Source organism: Sander lucioperca, chromosome 4 (genome assembly GCF_008315115.2).
Source record: "Sander lucioperca isolate FBNREF2018 chromosome 4, SLUC_FBN_1.2, whole genome shotgun sequence".
In the NCBI taxonomy this organism is placed as follows: domain Eukaryota; kingdom Metazoa; phylum Chordata; class Actinopteri; order Perciformes; family Percidae; genus Sander; species Sander lucioperca.
Genome location: NC_050176.1, coordinates 16319915 through 16337849, shown reverse-complemented (window position 1 = coordinate 16337849; position 17935 = coordinate 16319915). Strand labels below are relative to the sequence as shown.

The window sequence follows — 17935 nt, the reverse complement described above, 5'->3', positions numbered from 1 at the left end:
TGGAGGTGTAATTTTCATCAATGAAAAGGAATGACTCGCATGCCACAATTGAACCTACTGATATTAATTTCTCAGTTATATATTTCATTGCAGGTTGGACTATTGTCTAAGAATACATATACTACACTAAAATTGTGGCATGTAGTTTATTACTGATAATTTGACTTATTTGGCTTTATGAATATGTATTGTTTGGGTTTATACATTAATTAACCATAGAAAAAACATTTCCCTGTTTTCCATAAAGAATGTGAGCAGTACTTTAATAAAATCTTGGAACTAATTATCCTATAAAGATGGTGATGTTCTGAGGATTGTACATCATTTCATTAAATAAAGATTTATCGAAGAAAGAAAGAAAAAAAAATATATATATATATATGGCTACGCACCACATGCACTCAAACCTTATCAATCGATCTATTTGTCACTTGAAATCGTAAAAATACAGTTTCAGTGACATTTAATCTGTCAGTTCCTAGCATACCGTCCTATGCATTTAATGAGTGGATTTTACTTGCCTATCTACTAATGGATTAAATACATCATTTGTATAATAATCACTAACCTGTTTTATCGCTGAAATCATTACGAGATATTGCATGATGTTCCCCGGAGAGGAGGATGAGGTGGAGTTGTGGTTGTGGGTGACATTTCGGTTGACAAACCTTCAGCCTGCCCCCGTGCGTCTGACGTCATCGACGTCAAACGGGACTGTTTGTTCTGGATTTGGGGCGAGGAAGGTCTGCGAGCGCTGACAACCGACAGAAGAAGGTAAAACTAACATTTTATGCCTTTCCGTAGGGGACATTGGTATATCAAACGAAAGCATACAACCCCGGGGATCCGGTAAAAGATTTACAATGGACATCGGGGGCGTATTTCGCGCGCTGTCAGTGTGCGCTTCGGCAAGCGGAGCATGAGCTGTCTTCGCAGGCCTTACACCGGTTCGGGCACACGAGATAGATGCTTTTTGTATTTTAAGTTAGCGTGATTTGGTGTTATTATGCATATTATGTGTTGTATCTTTCTTCTCTCAGTACTTGTGTTAAGGTCGTTTTCGTGTCATTGGACACTCCGTTCTGTCAGTGTGCACGTTATCTGCAGGTCGGTATCATGCTAACCAGTTAGCTGCTAGGCTGTTTGTTTGTAGCCCCGTAGGCCGTATTCGTGACATAAGTTACGTCCTCTCGACAGCGTAGTTTACGCACGATGGCGCAGGAGCGCATGTGAAGTGCGACGTACGTAACTTCGAGAATATCAATCCCGTCCAAGTTGTATTCTGAAAGGCCGTTTACGTGGGGAGCTGTCAGTTGCTCACACTGGACATGGGACATGGCGATGAACTGACAAGGAAGGTTAGCAAGGCAAAGGTGCAAAGTTGTTTGTGAATAAATTAGCTATGTCTTTGCGTTCACTGTTGTGATAAGTAACGTTATTCATGACACTTAGTTTCGTTAGCTTCTTTGCTTTCCTCGGCAAACCCGGTAGTTTGAAGAACATATAACGTTAGCTACGTGATACGAAATAGTAGCAAAATGGCTGATAGCTGTAGGATAATTAGCTAATGTACGAGTTAAAGTACGGTTATTCGCTTCACTATCCAATGTCAGGCGTTGTATTCAAATTAGCTGCGACATTGCTACATTATGTGAACGCAATTGCTTCGTGTCAAGACTGGGTAAATTCTCAGGATATGGTTGGTTTTTTAGAGCTCAGCCACAGTCTACTGGTCAGTCAGAATTGATAATGTATCAATGGTTTGGTGAATGGCACCTCCGTTTTTAAAAGAGCACAAATCACAATAGTGAACATAGTGCATTAAGAAATCTGTTCCCAACCTGTTTTTTGCTTCCATTTAAGAATAATCATAAATACTTCATCGATCCCTAAGGGCAAATTGGGTACGATGCATATTCTACATTTGTGTGTGTGTGAGAGAGAGAGAGAGAGAGATACGCACATTTAAGTTTAGTGAATCAGTCTTTTAATATGAAGATTTAGGTCTTTGGTGGAAGAAATTCAATAGTCATTAAGAGAGGAACATGTTAGCTCAGGACAGAATAAAGACAAGCTATTATCTTTGTTTGCGCATTGATAGATTATCTTTCAGTGAGATTCCAAAAATGGACCTTTGAGTACCGTGACATACACTGTTACTGTAGAGGTCCAAGGTCAGGGTTCACTGTAGTCATCCATAAAACCATGGAAACCTTTGTCCTTGTCAGCTAGCTTGTCTTAAAGTGACTGAAATGGAAATCCACACAAGATAAACTATAGCACAAAAAAAGTGTAAAAAATGTGCATGTAATGAAAGATGCCAACAAATTATAAAGGAGCCACTGGAATACTGAGGATACTGTTCTTAGAAACCGCTCATTGTTTTTTTGGCTAATTCCTGGGGAATAGAGAAGACAACGTACCAATACATTCTGTATACAGTGCCAGTCAAACGTTTGAACACATTTACCTTTTCACTTGAATAAGAAAGTGTGTCCAAACTTTTGACTGGTACTGTACATGGTATACGATGTGCATGTGTGGTCCACTGTGGCGTAACAAGTCCCCAAAGCCTATAGATTAGGGCTGGGCGATAGGGAGAAAATCAGATATCGCGATATTCTTGACCAAATACCTCAATATCGATATTGCGGCGATATTCTAGGGTTGACAATTGGTGCTTTAACAAAATATCTTCCCACTTAGATTTTAGATAAATAATCCTCAGTAATGTAGACATAATGTCTAAGTGGGGAAAAGGCAAATAATAGAACAGTCTGGTAAGTTCAGAAAAGTACATCTCTTTACTGTAATGCAGCCTTTAAAACCAGGAAAAGACAACACTTATGTCATATCACGATATCCAAAATCGAAGACGATATCTAGTCTCATATCATGATATCGATATAATATCGATATATTGCCCAGCCCTACTATAGATTGTCAGCAGAGCATATCTATAATTGTGCTACAGGGGTGTAGATACATTAGACAAGAAGTAAGGTGAAGGGTTATGACAGCTTAAAAACCTTTTTATTAAAGTTTTAAAGGTGGATCAAAAGGCTGTCATGGGCTAAGAATTGTGGAATTGTTATCGACAGTTCCAGTAAGTGAGGGGTCACTTCCAGGAAGAATGTGAATAAAAAACATTTCTTAATTGACTAATTGATTGTTTGGGGATCCCTTTTTAAACATTGCACAGGAGGAATGAACAAAAAAAGGTGCAGCCTCAAATGAAGTAATTAGAACAAGAGGTACAGGTAATATCAAAGCGTTGTCAGATTTCTGACATCTGACAGGAATGCAACTTTGTTTGTGCCATTCCCGTTGCATCGAAAAAGCATTTGGTCTTTGCCTGTGTTATAGGGCTGTGATCACAGCTGCTTACGACACACAGCATAACCAGACATTCATCTGGTAGTGTATTTTGATGTTCGTTGGAATCAACCCAAACAGTTTTTAATCAGGCGTGCCTCGTTTCTTTATATCTCTTTCTCTCAGGTGTAACACTCGACCCTCTGTCTGTCTGTGTGTTGTGGTTTCCTTGCCCCCACAGCGTGTCACTGACAAACCTCCGGTGTTACCTCAGGAAATCGCCGCCTCATCCACTGAGATATGATCACACAATTGCAATAGATCACAGCTGCATAGCAACAAACATGTGAGTCTCTGGAAAACAACTTGTCCTTTTTAATATTTAAATGTGTCAAAATTCTAACAAGGCCTACCAGAGCCCTTGATAGAAATGCTCACCATTGGCAAAATGTGGTCATTGCACACTTTTCAGCCTCAGTTTTTTAAATAAAATGCTGTCATTATTATCGTCAGTATCATTATTACTTTTTGCATCTGCTTACACTAGGGCTGCACGATATGATGAAAATAGGCGATAACGTTGAATATCGCGATAACGATATTACTTGCGATAAACTACTACTGTTCTCAGTTCTGTATTTCTGCTGCTTTCAGTATTCTGCTACAACATAAAAGGCACCACTAAAAAAGAATTGACAATTACATTTTAAAGTGCAGTTTTCTACTAATAATTTTCTTTCAACTAACACAAACAAATCTTTCTCGATATGTCGCAGCCTTTTGCCAGTGTTTATTGCACCAGTCACAATGCTAATAAAAAAACAATATATTATGCAGCCCTAGCATGCACCACATAAGACCAAGGTAAATGAATTCTATACAATACAGAATTGCATAACATTGCATAACAACTGTCAATTGTAATATTCTAATCTAGTGCTATTCAATAGACCGGCCTTAATGCTGCGTGTAACTGGCTTTTTGTAAATAAATTGAAGGTTTTATCTAGCTCTGTAATTGCATGTTAAAGTGTACTTGATGAGTAAAGTGCCTTCTCACAACTTGCCATTGTAACACATACAGATTTTCACTGCAGTAGTACCTACAACGTAGACTCTGCCTTGTCTCCGGTCCAGTGTTTAAAATGGTTCTAATATTTTGATCAAAGAGAGTGAAATTCCAAACATGGAATGAATTGCCAATGCCAGATGGACAACATGCTGCTACTACTACTAGCATTGTACTGAATAGAATAAAAACTGCTTCTTACTTATGTACATACATTTCAAATGTTTTTCTGACAACTGTAACTGAGAGCTCAAGTCATTTGATTGATTTGGAATAGAATTGGGATGGTATATGTTATTGATATGTTATTGTTTTAAAGCTATCAGCCTACATCAAAATAAACACTAACCATTAAGAATCAGAAAAATTATCTTCTGCATATGCCATGCCAACATCAATGGATGTTTCCCTATTTCGCCTAAAGGTAAAACTCTACCTTGCCAAGTTATCTCCCTCTCACATGCCAATGCCCTTGAAGTAGAGCTGGGTGAAATGGGAAAAAAAAATAATCAAATATCAGGATGTTTTTGACCAAATACATCAATGGCGATATTGTATTGTTGACTATTGGTGCTTTCACAAAATAATGAGAGTTTGAGAGTTTTGATAAATAATCACCAATAATGTGAATACAATGACTAATTGGGTAAAGGCAAATAATAAAACAGCTAGTAAGTCTGGTAAGTTCAGAAATTGACATAATTTTACTGTAGGCCTTTAAAACCAGGAAAAGACAACATGTGTCAGATCACAATATTACGATATCCTCAATTTAAGACGATATCTAGCCTCATATATCGATATAATATCGATATATATATTACCCAGCCCTACATTGAAGCTGACGTTTTAAAGAAACATACAGACAATGACACGGAGATAAGAGAGGATGAAGGAAACTGTTTGATATTGGGTCCATGTGGTAGTGGGTTGGTTTCAGATTTGAGTTGTGATAACGAGGCTGACTGTGGTTTATATCTTGAGAAATTGAAATCCGAGTTGGCTTCACTAACGAGCAGTGTTATAGTAGCAGTAGTAGTGCCAGTGGCGATGATGCTTTTGATGCCTGTCCTTCCAGAGAGTCGAGCGAGGAGTGTAATGGCCTGAGGGGGGTCCCCCCGGTCCCACCTGCCCCTGCCAGGTCCTATCTGCTCAAACCGTCGGCTCAGTCACTGCAACCCACCTCTGCGATGGGAGACGGACTGGAGGCTGGCAGCAGCCAGAACCCTCCCTCTGCTCCACCGCCTCTCGCCTTCAACCCTCCACCCCCTGAAGCATGGAACCCCTCCAGACCCAAACGACAGACCAACCAGCTACAGGTACGGAGGTTTCGGTTTGTGTGTTTGTAAATGTAAACTTTGGCTGGTGTTTGGATCTAAATTCGATTGATTTTTTTTTTTTTTTATGATTTTTCTCTTTTTCAGTACCTGCTGAAAGATGTGTTGAAGACATTGTGGAAACACCACTTTGCATGGCCCTTCCAAGCTCCTGTTGATGCCATCAAACTCGGTTTACCTGTGAGTCGTGTGTGTGTGTGTGTGTGTGTGTGTGTGCGCCTGTAATCAAAATCCAAAACACTTAATAGCATCAAAATAGCTGCAATATGTTTTTTTTTCTTTATTCAGCAGAAAAAGCTGCATTTTATTCAGACTTGCTTCCTCAGTTAGTGCATCGTGACAGCTGACTTGATTTCTTCACTGGAAAGAAAGTAGTACTTCTTCTGTGTTTTTGTAGCTGTCACGGTCAAAAAGGAGAAACTAATTGAAAAATACCAAGAACTGGAATACCTGCACTCTCTGCAGTTAGTCTCTATTGTTTATTCATGTGAATCTCCTTTTGCTTTTACCAGCACAACAGCTAATTCTTCCTGCGGTCCATTGTCATTGCTGCAGAGTTTGGCTTTTCAGAGGAAGAATGTGAAAGTAAAATAACGTCCAAACCAGCACTATAGACAGATCTATATTATGCTTTATATGTTGTGTGATCCTATTAAAGGATATTTTTATATTTTATATTTTCGTTGTCAACAAATCCCATGAAAAGACCAAAACAAATATGCGTTGTCTCTCAATACTTTCCAATTTCTCCAGCATGTGTGTTGCTCTCAACCCCAAGCCCATTTACAAATACGATACTTTTGAAAAGGCTGGATACTAAGGCTGCCCCCTCTTAGTCGACTAATCGGTCGTTTTGGTCTTAGTCAACTAAGATTTCTTTAGTCGAGTAGTCATGTTGTATGCTTTTTTTCATGCTGAATGACTTATTTCCAAGAAACGTACGAGCACATCTCTGGTAAACACAAGAATTAAAGTGGTGCTTTTGCATGACTCTTTGCGGAGAAACTCAGATTTACAGATCTGTCGATTAAATCAACTAATTGATTAGTCGATACAATTGAATGAGTGTTAGTCGACTAGGAATTCCTTCAATCGAGCACAGCCCTACTGGATACATTCATAAAACAACTGGGCACTGTAGTTTTTAGCAAACGCTACTCAAACAGTAACTAAAGTATTTGTTGGGGACTGTTTTCATCCATAGATTTGCTGCACTAGTAAGTATTGTCAGCAGGACAACATATGTGGACTTAAAATAAACCCATGTTCATTACAATAAACAAACATGTCAGCCAGTGTAATGGTGTGGCCCGTAGATTTTTTTTTTTTTTTTAACAACAGTGAAGGTCTATAGCACCATAATGAACTGTATCAGGTCTTAGCTACACAGACAGTACTTTCGTTGTTGATTGTGTTGTTTTCATGCGATTTCTTGATAACAAGAAAAATATAGAATATCACCAGGCTACTGCACCGCTGATGTGTTACAAGTGCTACAAGTGATTAATTACGCGGTTGACATGAATTGTGTATTTTGAACTGATGACAGATAATGAGAGTTTAAAAACAAAAGACATTGTGTCTTTTCTCACATTCTTCATTTACTTTCGCCCAGACAAGATGCTAATCAAATACTTTCTACCTGCTCTCCGTCTCACTTAAGGACTACTACAAGATCATCAAGATACCTATGGACATGGGCACGATAAAAAAACGTTTGGAGAACCACTACTACTGGAATGCCCATGAGTGTATCCAAGACTTCAACACAATGTTCACAAACTGCTACATCTACAACAAGGTCAGCCACTGTCCACATAACGTCTAGTCACGTGACTTTCCTGAACTTAAAAGTTCAGGTGACAAATTATGCTACTCAAGGAAAGCATCTGCACATAAAGAGCTTATGCATTCTAAATGTGTGCATGCGTTGTGTTTGTGTGTTTAGCCTGGGGATGATATTGTCCTAATGGCGGAGGCCTTGGAAAAGGTCTTTTTCCAGAAGATCACACAGATGCCCCAGGAGGAGAAGGAGATTGCTGTTGTCACCAAGGGACGCCGAGGGGGCAGACGGGAGCCTGGTAAGAGTTTAGGATGCAGGGTTCAACTATAAGGGTTGCTCCATGGCCCGAGGCAAATAAAACGGCATGTCGGGCAAGTAGATATAACAATGCGCTTGTCAGTTCGGGAATCATCGTATCATAAATGACGTTATTGTTCTCTTTCTCCCGTCTGAGAATGTTTGTTGAATGATTTGATTTGTATGTGCTTTTAGGCCAATCAAGAATTGAGTTGGTGCTAGTGACGCTTTTGACGTTTCATTATGATATTTTATTCAACGTTTTACATATATATATTTTTTTTTTAATCTTTCGCACTTTGTTTTTTACGCTTTTTCTCTCAAAGTTAGACATTTTATTCAATGTTATTTTTATTTTTTTCAACGCTTTTGACGTTTTGTTTTTTTTCTTCAAATTTGTATAGGGGCCAGTAAAAATTGACCTTAACGTTGAACCCTGGGATGTAATATGGACTGTCGATAAAAGTTAAACAATTTCAAGTTTTTGTTGCCTCACGAGCTTCCCTTTAATGGCAAAGGTGTTAATATGTACATTATGACAGGTTGTGATTGTGTTTTTTTTTTTAATGACTTTGATTCTCATTTAATTTTACGAGCCGACTGCATCACAAAAGCTACTACTTTCTTCTGTGAGTTTTAAACGTAGACTGTATAAAAAAGGTTTTAAAGCGCTCTTCATTGAAGCCTCTATGTTTACAGGCTTGTGGTGATGAGCAATGTGCTATAGGTGCCAAAACAAAATCTATGTTTGGTACTGCCAATTTGTTTTGTTTTGTCATGGTTCATGTGTGCAATAAACATTACACTTGGTGAGAAAAAAATCGTGGCAGAGAATCGTGACATCAATTCTAAGCTAAAAAATCGTGATTCATATTTTTCCCCGAATCGTGCAGGCCTAGTTGTTGGTAGGGCTGGGTACCAAACTTCAATACTTTTTTTGACACCGACCGAATTGCCTCCTTAGTATCGAGTACCGCAAAATGCCTCGTCATTCAATACTGAATTTCAGTACCTAAGGAGTAAATCTCGCCAACAAGCACGCACTGTGCTTTTACCAAGATATAGTAGTGCTTGTGATTGGCTGTCTAACATTACATGTCATAGAGGCATGTAGGAAAAACTACATTACGCACAGACGACGCTCACATAGCAGGAGCTACAAAATAAATAAGATGATTTGTGTAATGTTATAATTTCTTTTTGTTAAAATGGATTTTATAAAATCTTTAGTGTTTTATCCTTTATTTAATCTTTGTGATCTTCTAGTGTTTATATTCTTCCTTCTTTCCTTCCAGGTCTGATCTCCAAGTCCGATTCAGGCCAAGACTCATCCTCCCCCTCCACCACCCCACACACACAGAGCTTCTCATCCCCTTCAACCACCCCGCAGACCCGTGCCCCACCCACCCCTCAAGGCCCTCCCGTCCTGTCCCTGGCCCAGCCTGTGACTCTGCCTCAGCCCCCACGCGTGCCTCCTACTCCCACTTCCCACGCACCCCATCTGGGACCTCCGTTTCCCCTCTCAACGGCTGACGTCCTGGCCCAGGGCATGACCTCTGTTCCCCCTCCAGCCCCAACGCACCCAGGCCTCCACCCCGCCCCGATGCTGCAGAGCTCCCCCGCCCTCATCAAGGTATGGAGAAGTCAGCAGCCATTATTAATAAATTAATTCATCACAAGCTGATGTTGTCATTTTTCTAACCTCTGATCCCTGATGTTCCAACAGCAAAGGAAGAGCCAGAAGAGGAAAGCAGACACCACCACACCCACTGCCAACGACCAGCTCAGCGAATCATCTCCTGTCTCTGCTGAGATTCGGCCACGGCGAGAGAGCATTCGCCCATCCAAGACGCCCAAAAAAGACACGTCGCAGCCGGACTCTCAGCATCACCTGGGAGGCAGTTTGGAGGCGGCAGGGACGGTTACGCCGAAGCGTCAGGAGCAGTTGCGTTTTTGCTCACGTCTCGTCAGAGAGATGCTGTCTAAGAAACATGTAGCATATGCCTGGCCCTTCTACAAGCCCGTTGATGCAAAAGCTCTAGGCCTCCACGACTACCACGACATCATCAAGCACCCAATGGATCTCAGCAACATCAAGGTGATTTTATTAGGATTAGTGACCAACATGTAATAGACCACTGGTTTTTTCCCTGGTTTGTGGAAAACCTAGGTGCACATATTTGGCGGGATGTTAAGGGGTCCTCCCTGAAGTAAATTAAAAATGACATTTTTTTCACATCATTTAGAACCATTAATATTACAATATATGTGTCTAAACATTATAAAAGCTAGAGCAGATAACCAATAAATAACAATTTTATAAAAACTTAAAGACAAAACTTGCTAAAGAAGTCCAATGAGGACCACAATCATGAGATCTGAGAAAAGTCATTTTAGTCAGTTAGTTTTGATGCTCACATTGATTTGACATTCATTTGTCTTAGGTGGTGCCCAAAACGGCTTGGGTGCTGCACCTAAGCCTCTTAATGGTAGGAAAAACCCTGGACCATGTGTGGCAGCAAAACCCTAACCCCAACCTGCCAAACTTTTTGTATTTGACAAATTAACTACCCATACAAGAACTTAAAGTGCCCATATTATGAAAAAATCACTTTTTCTGGGATTTGGGGTGTTATTTTGTGTCTCTGGTGCTTCCACACACATACAAACTTTGAAAAAAATCCATCCATGCTGTTTAGAGTGAGATACGGTTTCTGAATGTGTCCTGCCTTCAGTCTCTGGGTGAGCTGTTCAAAATCGGCACGGCTTGTGACGTCACAAGCCGAAACGAGCAGGCTAACCGCAACCATTAGCTCGTAGCGTTAGCGTTAGCATGCTAACGCTAATGCTAACGCTAATGCTAACGCTAGCATGCTAACGCTAGCATGCTAACGCTAGCATGCTACCTCATTCTCAATAGCAAAGCACTGCTACAACACACACAAGTTCACCATAATCTACAAAAGAACTACTTACATGTGCGCCCTCATTTTGAAGTCTCCCAGCTAATCCTGCCTTGTAACTGACCGAAGTTGTAGAAACAGCCTTTCTTTTACTGTCTATGGAGCTAGCTAGCTGACATGATCTACATCTGAGCTACTGCACATGTGCGAGTGCAATCAAAGATAGTACAGAAGAAGAAGAAGAAAAGAGGTCTCACTCTGTAGCTAAAACAGAGACCAGCTGAAAAGAGGATCTGCAGCAAGAGAGAGCGGTGCAGTACAATAAAAATATGGTGTTTTTTTGAAAATGAAACCATGTAAACCTATTCTGGTACAACCTTAAAATACAATTATGAACCTGAAAATGAGCATAATATGGCTGCTTTAACCTAAAATGCAGTAGAAAATGATCAGGAGGAGGATGAAAACCGGTAATGTCTAAAAAAGGTAAAGAATATTTATTGTATGGTTAAACCTTTGTTTATTTGGATTACCTTATTCGGTACTTCTTCTTGTGGTCATCTTTCAATATTTTTTTTTATAGATACAGTTTGGTTGGTACAAAGGAAATATTCAGGTGGAAATACCCACCATTCCTTCAGCAACACACAGCTTTGAATTTGGAGAGGTTTTGATCATGGCGGTCCATTTGTTTCTCTCCTTCAGAAAAAGCTGGACAACAGGCAGTACAGAGACGCTCAAGAATTTGCAGCAGACGTCCGGTTGATGTTCTCCAACTGTTACAAGTACAATCCCCCAGACCATGATGTGGTTGGCATGGCGCGCAATTTACAGGTAATCCACAGGTCATACATGTCGAGCAGTCCTTAATAAATATCATACACTAAATGACCAGGGCCAGATTAACCTACTAGGGGGCCCAGGGCAAAAATGACCCGCGGGCCCCTTGACCCCGTTCCTCCCACTGTATGTTCATTGTATATTAGGGGTGTAACGGTGCACAGAAGTCACGGTTCAGTTCATACCCTGGTTTAGGAGTCACGGTTTAGTGTGAGTTCAGCACAGCAGAATATTTTTTTAAGGATAGGTTTCTTTTTAATTATTTTGAACAGACAGTAGTGCAAGTGTGAAAGACAGACACAACCCTCTTGCTGGGGACGGAGGTAGCATATTTCCCCTGGCAACTTTGGTAAACTATTTTCATTATAAAAAATGAGGACCATTTATAACACTATTACACTGTACGAACACTTAACAAACAGGCAATGGGTCACAATAGGCTATAAAAATGAAAAGCATCTCTTATGTTATGAAATTAAAAAAAAGAGTTTTTTTTCCTCATCCCAGTAAATGGCACACGGTGACACTATTGAATGTGCATCAGCATGTTCAATGTGTTTCCATTCACATACTGTCACGCTGACAATGTCCTCGTCTTATACCCAGCTCTCTCTCCTTTGTTGTTGTAGCTGTTGTTGTAGATCCCTCAGGCAGGTCTTTTAGCGCCACCGTCTTATTTGCTCACACCTTAGGGTGACTGGCAAGCACGCCAATCAGCTTGTTGTCAGCACATGTTGCTTTAAGTTTACAGATAACATTATTCCGGCTAATGCGTGTAATGCAGCCTTTGGTTCTGCATTACACACATCAATCTACATACCGTGTATTCTGTGAGCAGTTCCGTGCACCAGACTGTCACCGCTGTACTAGGGATGAGCATTTAAATCAAAAATACTATTCGATATTCACTGTGTACTCAACCATTCTTCGATTTTTTTTTTTTTTTTTTTTTTTTTCATTCAAAGATTAGAGAATCATGACCCATCCCTTCCCTGTACTGTGACAGTTCGGGACAAATGCACGAACCTTTACAGCCCCATTGTATATGTATTAGTAAGTAGTTTGTGTTTACATGATTAAGCACAATCTTATTCAGGAAAATGCACCCTTTCAGCACCAACAGTATTCTAAAATAATAAAGGCCTTGAAACTGACTCAATCTAGGATTGCCTATGGATGTAATATTCAGGTGTTGTGTAAATGGTTGGCCATTGTTACCTAGTTCCATTTTAGCTCCAGCTTCCAAATACTCTTGTGTATTATTCCCGTGTTAAACACATCTACCTATTGTAACTATTGGTTTGTGGTTCAAGTAGAGTTCACAGTTTCTCCTGCCGTCCTCCATCCTAACAGGACGTGTTTGAGATGCGTTTTGCCAAAATGCCTGATGAGCCAGAGGAGCCCGCCCCTGTTCCCACCCCGTCATCGGCCCTCCACCCTGCCCCCTCCACTCGACAAGCCCTGCCTCCTCCTGCTGTCTCGGAAGACGACAGCTCCAGTTCCTCCGAATCCGAGTCCTCTGGAGGAGACTCAGAACACGAACGGCAACACCGATTGGCTGAGTTACAGGAACAGGTTAGAGGATGGAAAATGAAGGGGGAGGGAGGCTTATGAGACACAACAGGTGGGTGGGCCACGCAGAGCAGCTTTACCGAATGTGGGTGAATGCTGAGACACGGAGAAGGAAATGTGCAGGATGCTGTCTTTTTCGTCTCTTAAGACCACCACTGTGTGTGTTTGTGTCGTCTAGCTTAAAGCTGTCCATGAACAGCTGGCAGCACTCTCCCAGCCCCCAGCCATCAAGCCCAAGAAGAAAGAGAGGGAGAAGGAGAAGAAGGAGAAGGAGAAGGAAAGGGAGAAGGAAAGGGAGAAGGAGAAGAAGAAAGAAAAGCACAAGAAGAAGATGGGAGCAGAGGAACCTGCGGAGGCCCCTCCTTCTGTGATGCTTCAGACTTCTAAGAAAAACAAGAGCAGCAAGGAGCCAATCGTTGTTAAGAAGGAAAGGAAAAAGCCCGGGTAGGTGTTACAGAGACATAAGTGATGTTATTGTAGCTGCGTTAACCGGAGCTAATCTAATCATTTGTCAATCACAGGAAGAAAGAAGGAGTCAAAAACAGTCGCCCAGTTGTGCCTCCCCAGCCGGGGCCAACCCCTCTCGTCCCCTCGGCCTCCCTGGAAGCAGAAGATGAATTGGGTATGTATATAAAAGATGTGTTGAGCATATTTTTTTGTTTAAAATAGGGCTGCTCGATAATGGAAAAAAAATCATAATCACGATTATTTTGGTTAATATTGAAATCACGATTATCCAACATGATTACTCATTGTCTTTTGGAAAGATGTTGCAGTTATTGAACTTAGAAAACAGTGAAAGAAATCAACAGCAAAAAAACAACAACCTTGAACTGTGAAATGTCCCTTAATTCTTTTGCCGTTTGAACTAGGCCTGCACGATTAATCGTTATAAAATCTCGATTCACCCTGTTCACGATTTAATTTTTATATATATATATATATATATATATATATATATATATTTATTTTTTTTTAAATTTTATTTCAAGGACAAATGCTATTGTTTGGACAGAGATTGTATTTTTTACATTTTCAATCCCTCCCCGACCAACCCAGAACAGTCTGCCTTACATAATATTTATTAATAGTAATAGTACAAAATATAATGAGAATAATAATAATTATAATGATACAATATTAAAATAAAATAGATAAAAAAAAAAAAAAAAATTAAAAAGAGAGAGAAAAACAGTTGGACACCACAATCAAAAGTGTAACAGTGATACAACAATAAACACAAGCCCTACATATGTACAAATGTAAATACCTGGAGAAACACCTGGAGCACTTGTGCCGAAGCATCAAAGACCACGAGTTTGTCATATAGAGAGGTGTGTGTTAAAGGTACCAATGTAAATCCCACTACTCCCCAGGAAGTACATTTATGGCAGAGAAATAGGATAATAAGGGTTGCCAGACATATGAGAATTTATGGGAGCGTCTAATTGAATATTTAATCTTTTCCAAATGTAGGTATAACATCAGATCCTGAAGCCAATGCGATGCTTTAGGTGGGTTTGCAGATTTCCACTGTAATAACACCCGTCTGCGAGCCAATAAGGATGCAAAAGCAATAATGTTTAGTTGCCTTCGAATTAGATTCGATTCATCAGCTGGAGCACCAAATATAACAAATTCAGCACTTGGTTTCAGTTGTACGTTACATACTTGAGAGAGTGTATCAAATACAGTTGACCAGTAAACCGTAAGTGTAGGGCACGTCCAAAACATGTGAGTCAGATCAGCTTCTCCAGTGTGACATCTTATACAGGTCTTATCAAAAGTAGGATTAAAAGAAGCAATCTTTGTTCTGCTTAGGTGCACACGGTGCAAAACCTTAAACTGTATAAGACTCAATCGGGCACAAGAGGTACTACCATTCACTCTATGGGGGGCATTGCTCCAGAACTCCTCTGAGAATACTGTTCCAAGCTCTTTCTCCCATCTACTTTTAACTTTGTCTGTTCCTACACTTTTTAAAGACATGAAAATTGTATATATTCTTGAGATAAAACCTTGTAGATGGAGGGGAGCTTCAAACAGAGAGTCTGCAGGAGACTTAGATGGAATATGTGGAAATGATGGGCTTTGGGCGTTCACAAAATGTCATATCTGAAAATAACGAAAAAGGTCAGCTTGATTATGATTGAATTTAGAACGCAAATCATTAAAACTAGCAAAAAGACCATCAATATAAAGATCACCAAATTGAGCGATGCCCTTATCTTGCCATTGTTTAAATGCAGAGTCTAGTTGGGCAGGGAGGAATTCATGATTGGTGCATATTAGGCACAATTTAACTTTTAAATAACTTTTTTTTTTTTGTTTGTTTTTTTTTATGACTTTGATTCTCATTTAATTTTACGAGCCGACTGCATCACAAACGCTACTACTTTCTTCTGTGAGTTTTAAACATAGACTGTATAAAAAAGCGCTGCAATGCTCTCCCTTCTCTTCATTGAAGCCTCTATGTTTACAGGCTTGTGGTGATGAGCAATGTGGTATAGGTGCCAACACAAAATCTATGTTTGGTACTGCCAATTTGTTTTGTTTTGTCATGGTTCATGTGTGCAATAAACATTACACTTGGTGAGAAAAAAATCGTGGCAGAAAATTGTGATATCAATTCTAAGCTAAAAAATCGTGATTCATATTTTTCCCCAAATCGTGCAGGCCTAGTTTGAACTGTCTTTTTCCATTTGGAACTCGAGAAAAAATAATCGTTTATTTTTATTAATCTGTTTTTGTGATCACTAGTAGCCGAAATCTTAATTGCGATTTAACAATTTAGATTAATTGCACAGCCCTAGTTTAAAAGTGTTTGCGTCTTGAACAATGGCCCAGTATCAACCTGCTAATATGCTTTCCTCCCCAGATGTATTTGGGGGCATGTCCGGCGAGAGGTGCAAGCCGATGTCGTACGAGGAGAAGCGCCAGCTGAGCCTGGACATCAACAAGTTGCCCGGTGACAAATTGGGCCGCGTCGTGCACATAATTCAAACGCGCGAGCCCTCGCTGAAGAACTCCAACCCGGACGAGATCGAGATTGACTTTGAGACGCTGAAGCCCTCCACTCTGAGAGAGTTGGAGAAATACGTTTCCAGTTGCCTCAAGAAGAAGAAAAAGCCATCAGGTAGGCTGTGTGGGTGCTCAAAACTTCTTTTAAAGGATTGCCATGAGACTTGTGTGATTCCAACAATTCTCACCTGAGTCATTGCACTTGAACATGACGGTCTTGTTCTACCACTCGTAATTAAATGCTGTGTAACCGTCGGGCAGTGACACTTCTTCAAGACAACAATAGTTGATCCTGTTTTACAGCTTCAAGACAACACAGGAATGCTATCAAATACAATTATGGGCCATTTATTCAATATTATCATTTATTGACTTTCAGTGGACTCGTTCTGATTTCTGTTTTCCAATCAAGTGATTCTAAACAAATTGTACTGTAATTAAAAACCAAATTGGTAGTTTCAGTTTTTGTTTTACACACTTGCTGCCATGTCACGAACAACACTGGAACACAGTTTGATTGAACATCAGTTTGATTGTATTGTATGTAATTTAGCACATGTTTGCTATATTGCAATATACACTATGATGATAATTGAAAACATTATTAGTAGAGATGGTCTGATACCATTTTTTGCTTGCCGATACCAATACCTGAACTTGCGTATCGGCCATTACCGAGTACCGATCCGATACCAGTGTGTCCTATATTTGATTATGTTTTAACAACTGTATACTGCTATCCCTGTATGGATGTGATATGATTTCTATCTTTTGTTGTCGGTCTGGCTCAGGTTAAACTCTTTGTGAAACATGAACAAACACAAACAATGAATGCCACAGAACTTTCTTTTATTATCCAGTTTGACAGTCAGTTTTAATGGAAAAAGAACATAAATAAACTACTTTAACGTAGATTTTCTTTAGGGCTTTATTATATGGTATCGGATCGGTGCATAAACTCCAGTACTTCCCGATACCGATACCAGCGTTTTAGGCAGTATCGGAGGCGATACCGATACTGGTATCGGAACATCTCTAATTATTAGTAATTGGCTCTCTGCATTAACATATTCATTTTTAGTTTATTCAGTCAGAGTCCCTATATGTTTGCCCAGCTGTTAATTAAGTTTAAAGGTGTTCTAAGCGATGTTGGTTGATGTTACTTCTTGTTGACGTTCAAAGTATTTTCAAACAAAACGAAGACTAACTCGCTCCTCCCTCCTCCTCATCCCGTTCCCTCCCTTCTGTGCTTCAGCGCACAAAAAAAAAAAATCCTTCTTGTCCGTTATTGGCTGAACACTGGAACACGGTTTGTGTATGTTTGCATGGTCCAGGTTGGACCACTTTGTTTTTGTTGGCGTGTGTGGACCCTAGGCTGTCTACAGAGACCGCGTTTTTTTAGTGTGTTTAGGGGACCGGCAGTGAGGAGATGTTTGCTGTATGTGACAAAACATGTTGTAGCCTAAAAAACGCTTGACATCGCTTAAAGTACCTTTAAATAAGACTTGACTTTCTTTTTTTTTTTCTTCACACTGGCTAAATGTCTTGTGTTCACACACAAGTGAGACAGAAGCTGTCTGCCAGTTTCTGAATATTTTGGGTTTGTTTTGTTGCAGTAGAGAAGCCTCTGGAAATGACAAATGTGACAAAGATGAAGACGGAATCCTCATCATCAGGCAGCAGCGACTCCTCTGGCAGTGAAGACTCTGACAATGGTAACATACACACACAATGCCGTCAGCGGATCTTTTTTTGAGAAGCATTAGCTGTAGTTCTTCAGCATATCAGCTTCCCTCGTA

The 17935-nt window shown here is 40.1% G+C and overlaps 1 protein-coding gene across 5 annotated transcripts in view; it reads left to right on the top strand.

The window, feature by feature from the left end:
• Positions 1-540: 540 nt before the first annotated feature.
• LOC116042608 (bromodomain-containing protein 4-like) overlaps positions 541-17935 on the top strand; it is a 25367-nt gene continuing 7972 nt past the window's right edge. For 2 of the 5 annotated variants that reach the window (XM_031288871.2, XM_031288868.2), the window contains exons 1-14: positions 644-774; positions 3502-3661; positions 5462-5702; positions 5808-5900; positions 7384-7521; positions 7669-7801; positions 9096-9433; positions 9527-9898; positions 11409-11537; positions 12897-13118; positions 13294-13559; positions 13637-13737; positions 15994-16251; positions 17753-17851. In XM_031288871.2, coding sequence (XP_031144731.1) covers positions 5574-5702; positions 5808-5900; positions 7384-7521; positions 7669-7801; positions 9096-9433; positions 9527-9898; positions 11409-11537; positions 12897-13118; positions 13294-13559; positions 13637-13737; positions 15994-16251; positions 17753-17851 — 2278 coding nt within the window. In that variant the 5' untranslated portion in view covers positions 644-774; positions 3502-3661; positions 5462-5573. Of the gene's footprint in view, positions 775-3501; positions 3662-5461; positions 5703-5807; positions 5901-7383; positions 7522-7668; positions 7802-9095; positions 9434-9526; positions 9899-11408; positions 11538-12896; positions 13119-13293; positions 13560-13636; positions 13738-15993; positions 16252-17752; positions 17852-17935 lie in introns of all 5 variants that reach the window. The other 3 variants (XM_031288873.2, XM_031288872.2, XM_031288869.2) reach the window with 3 other exon arrangements.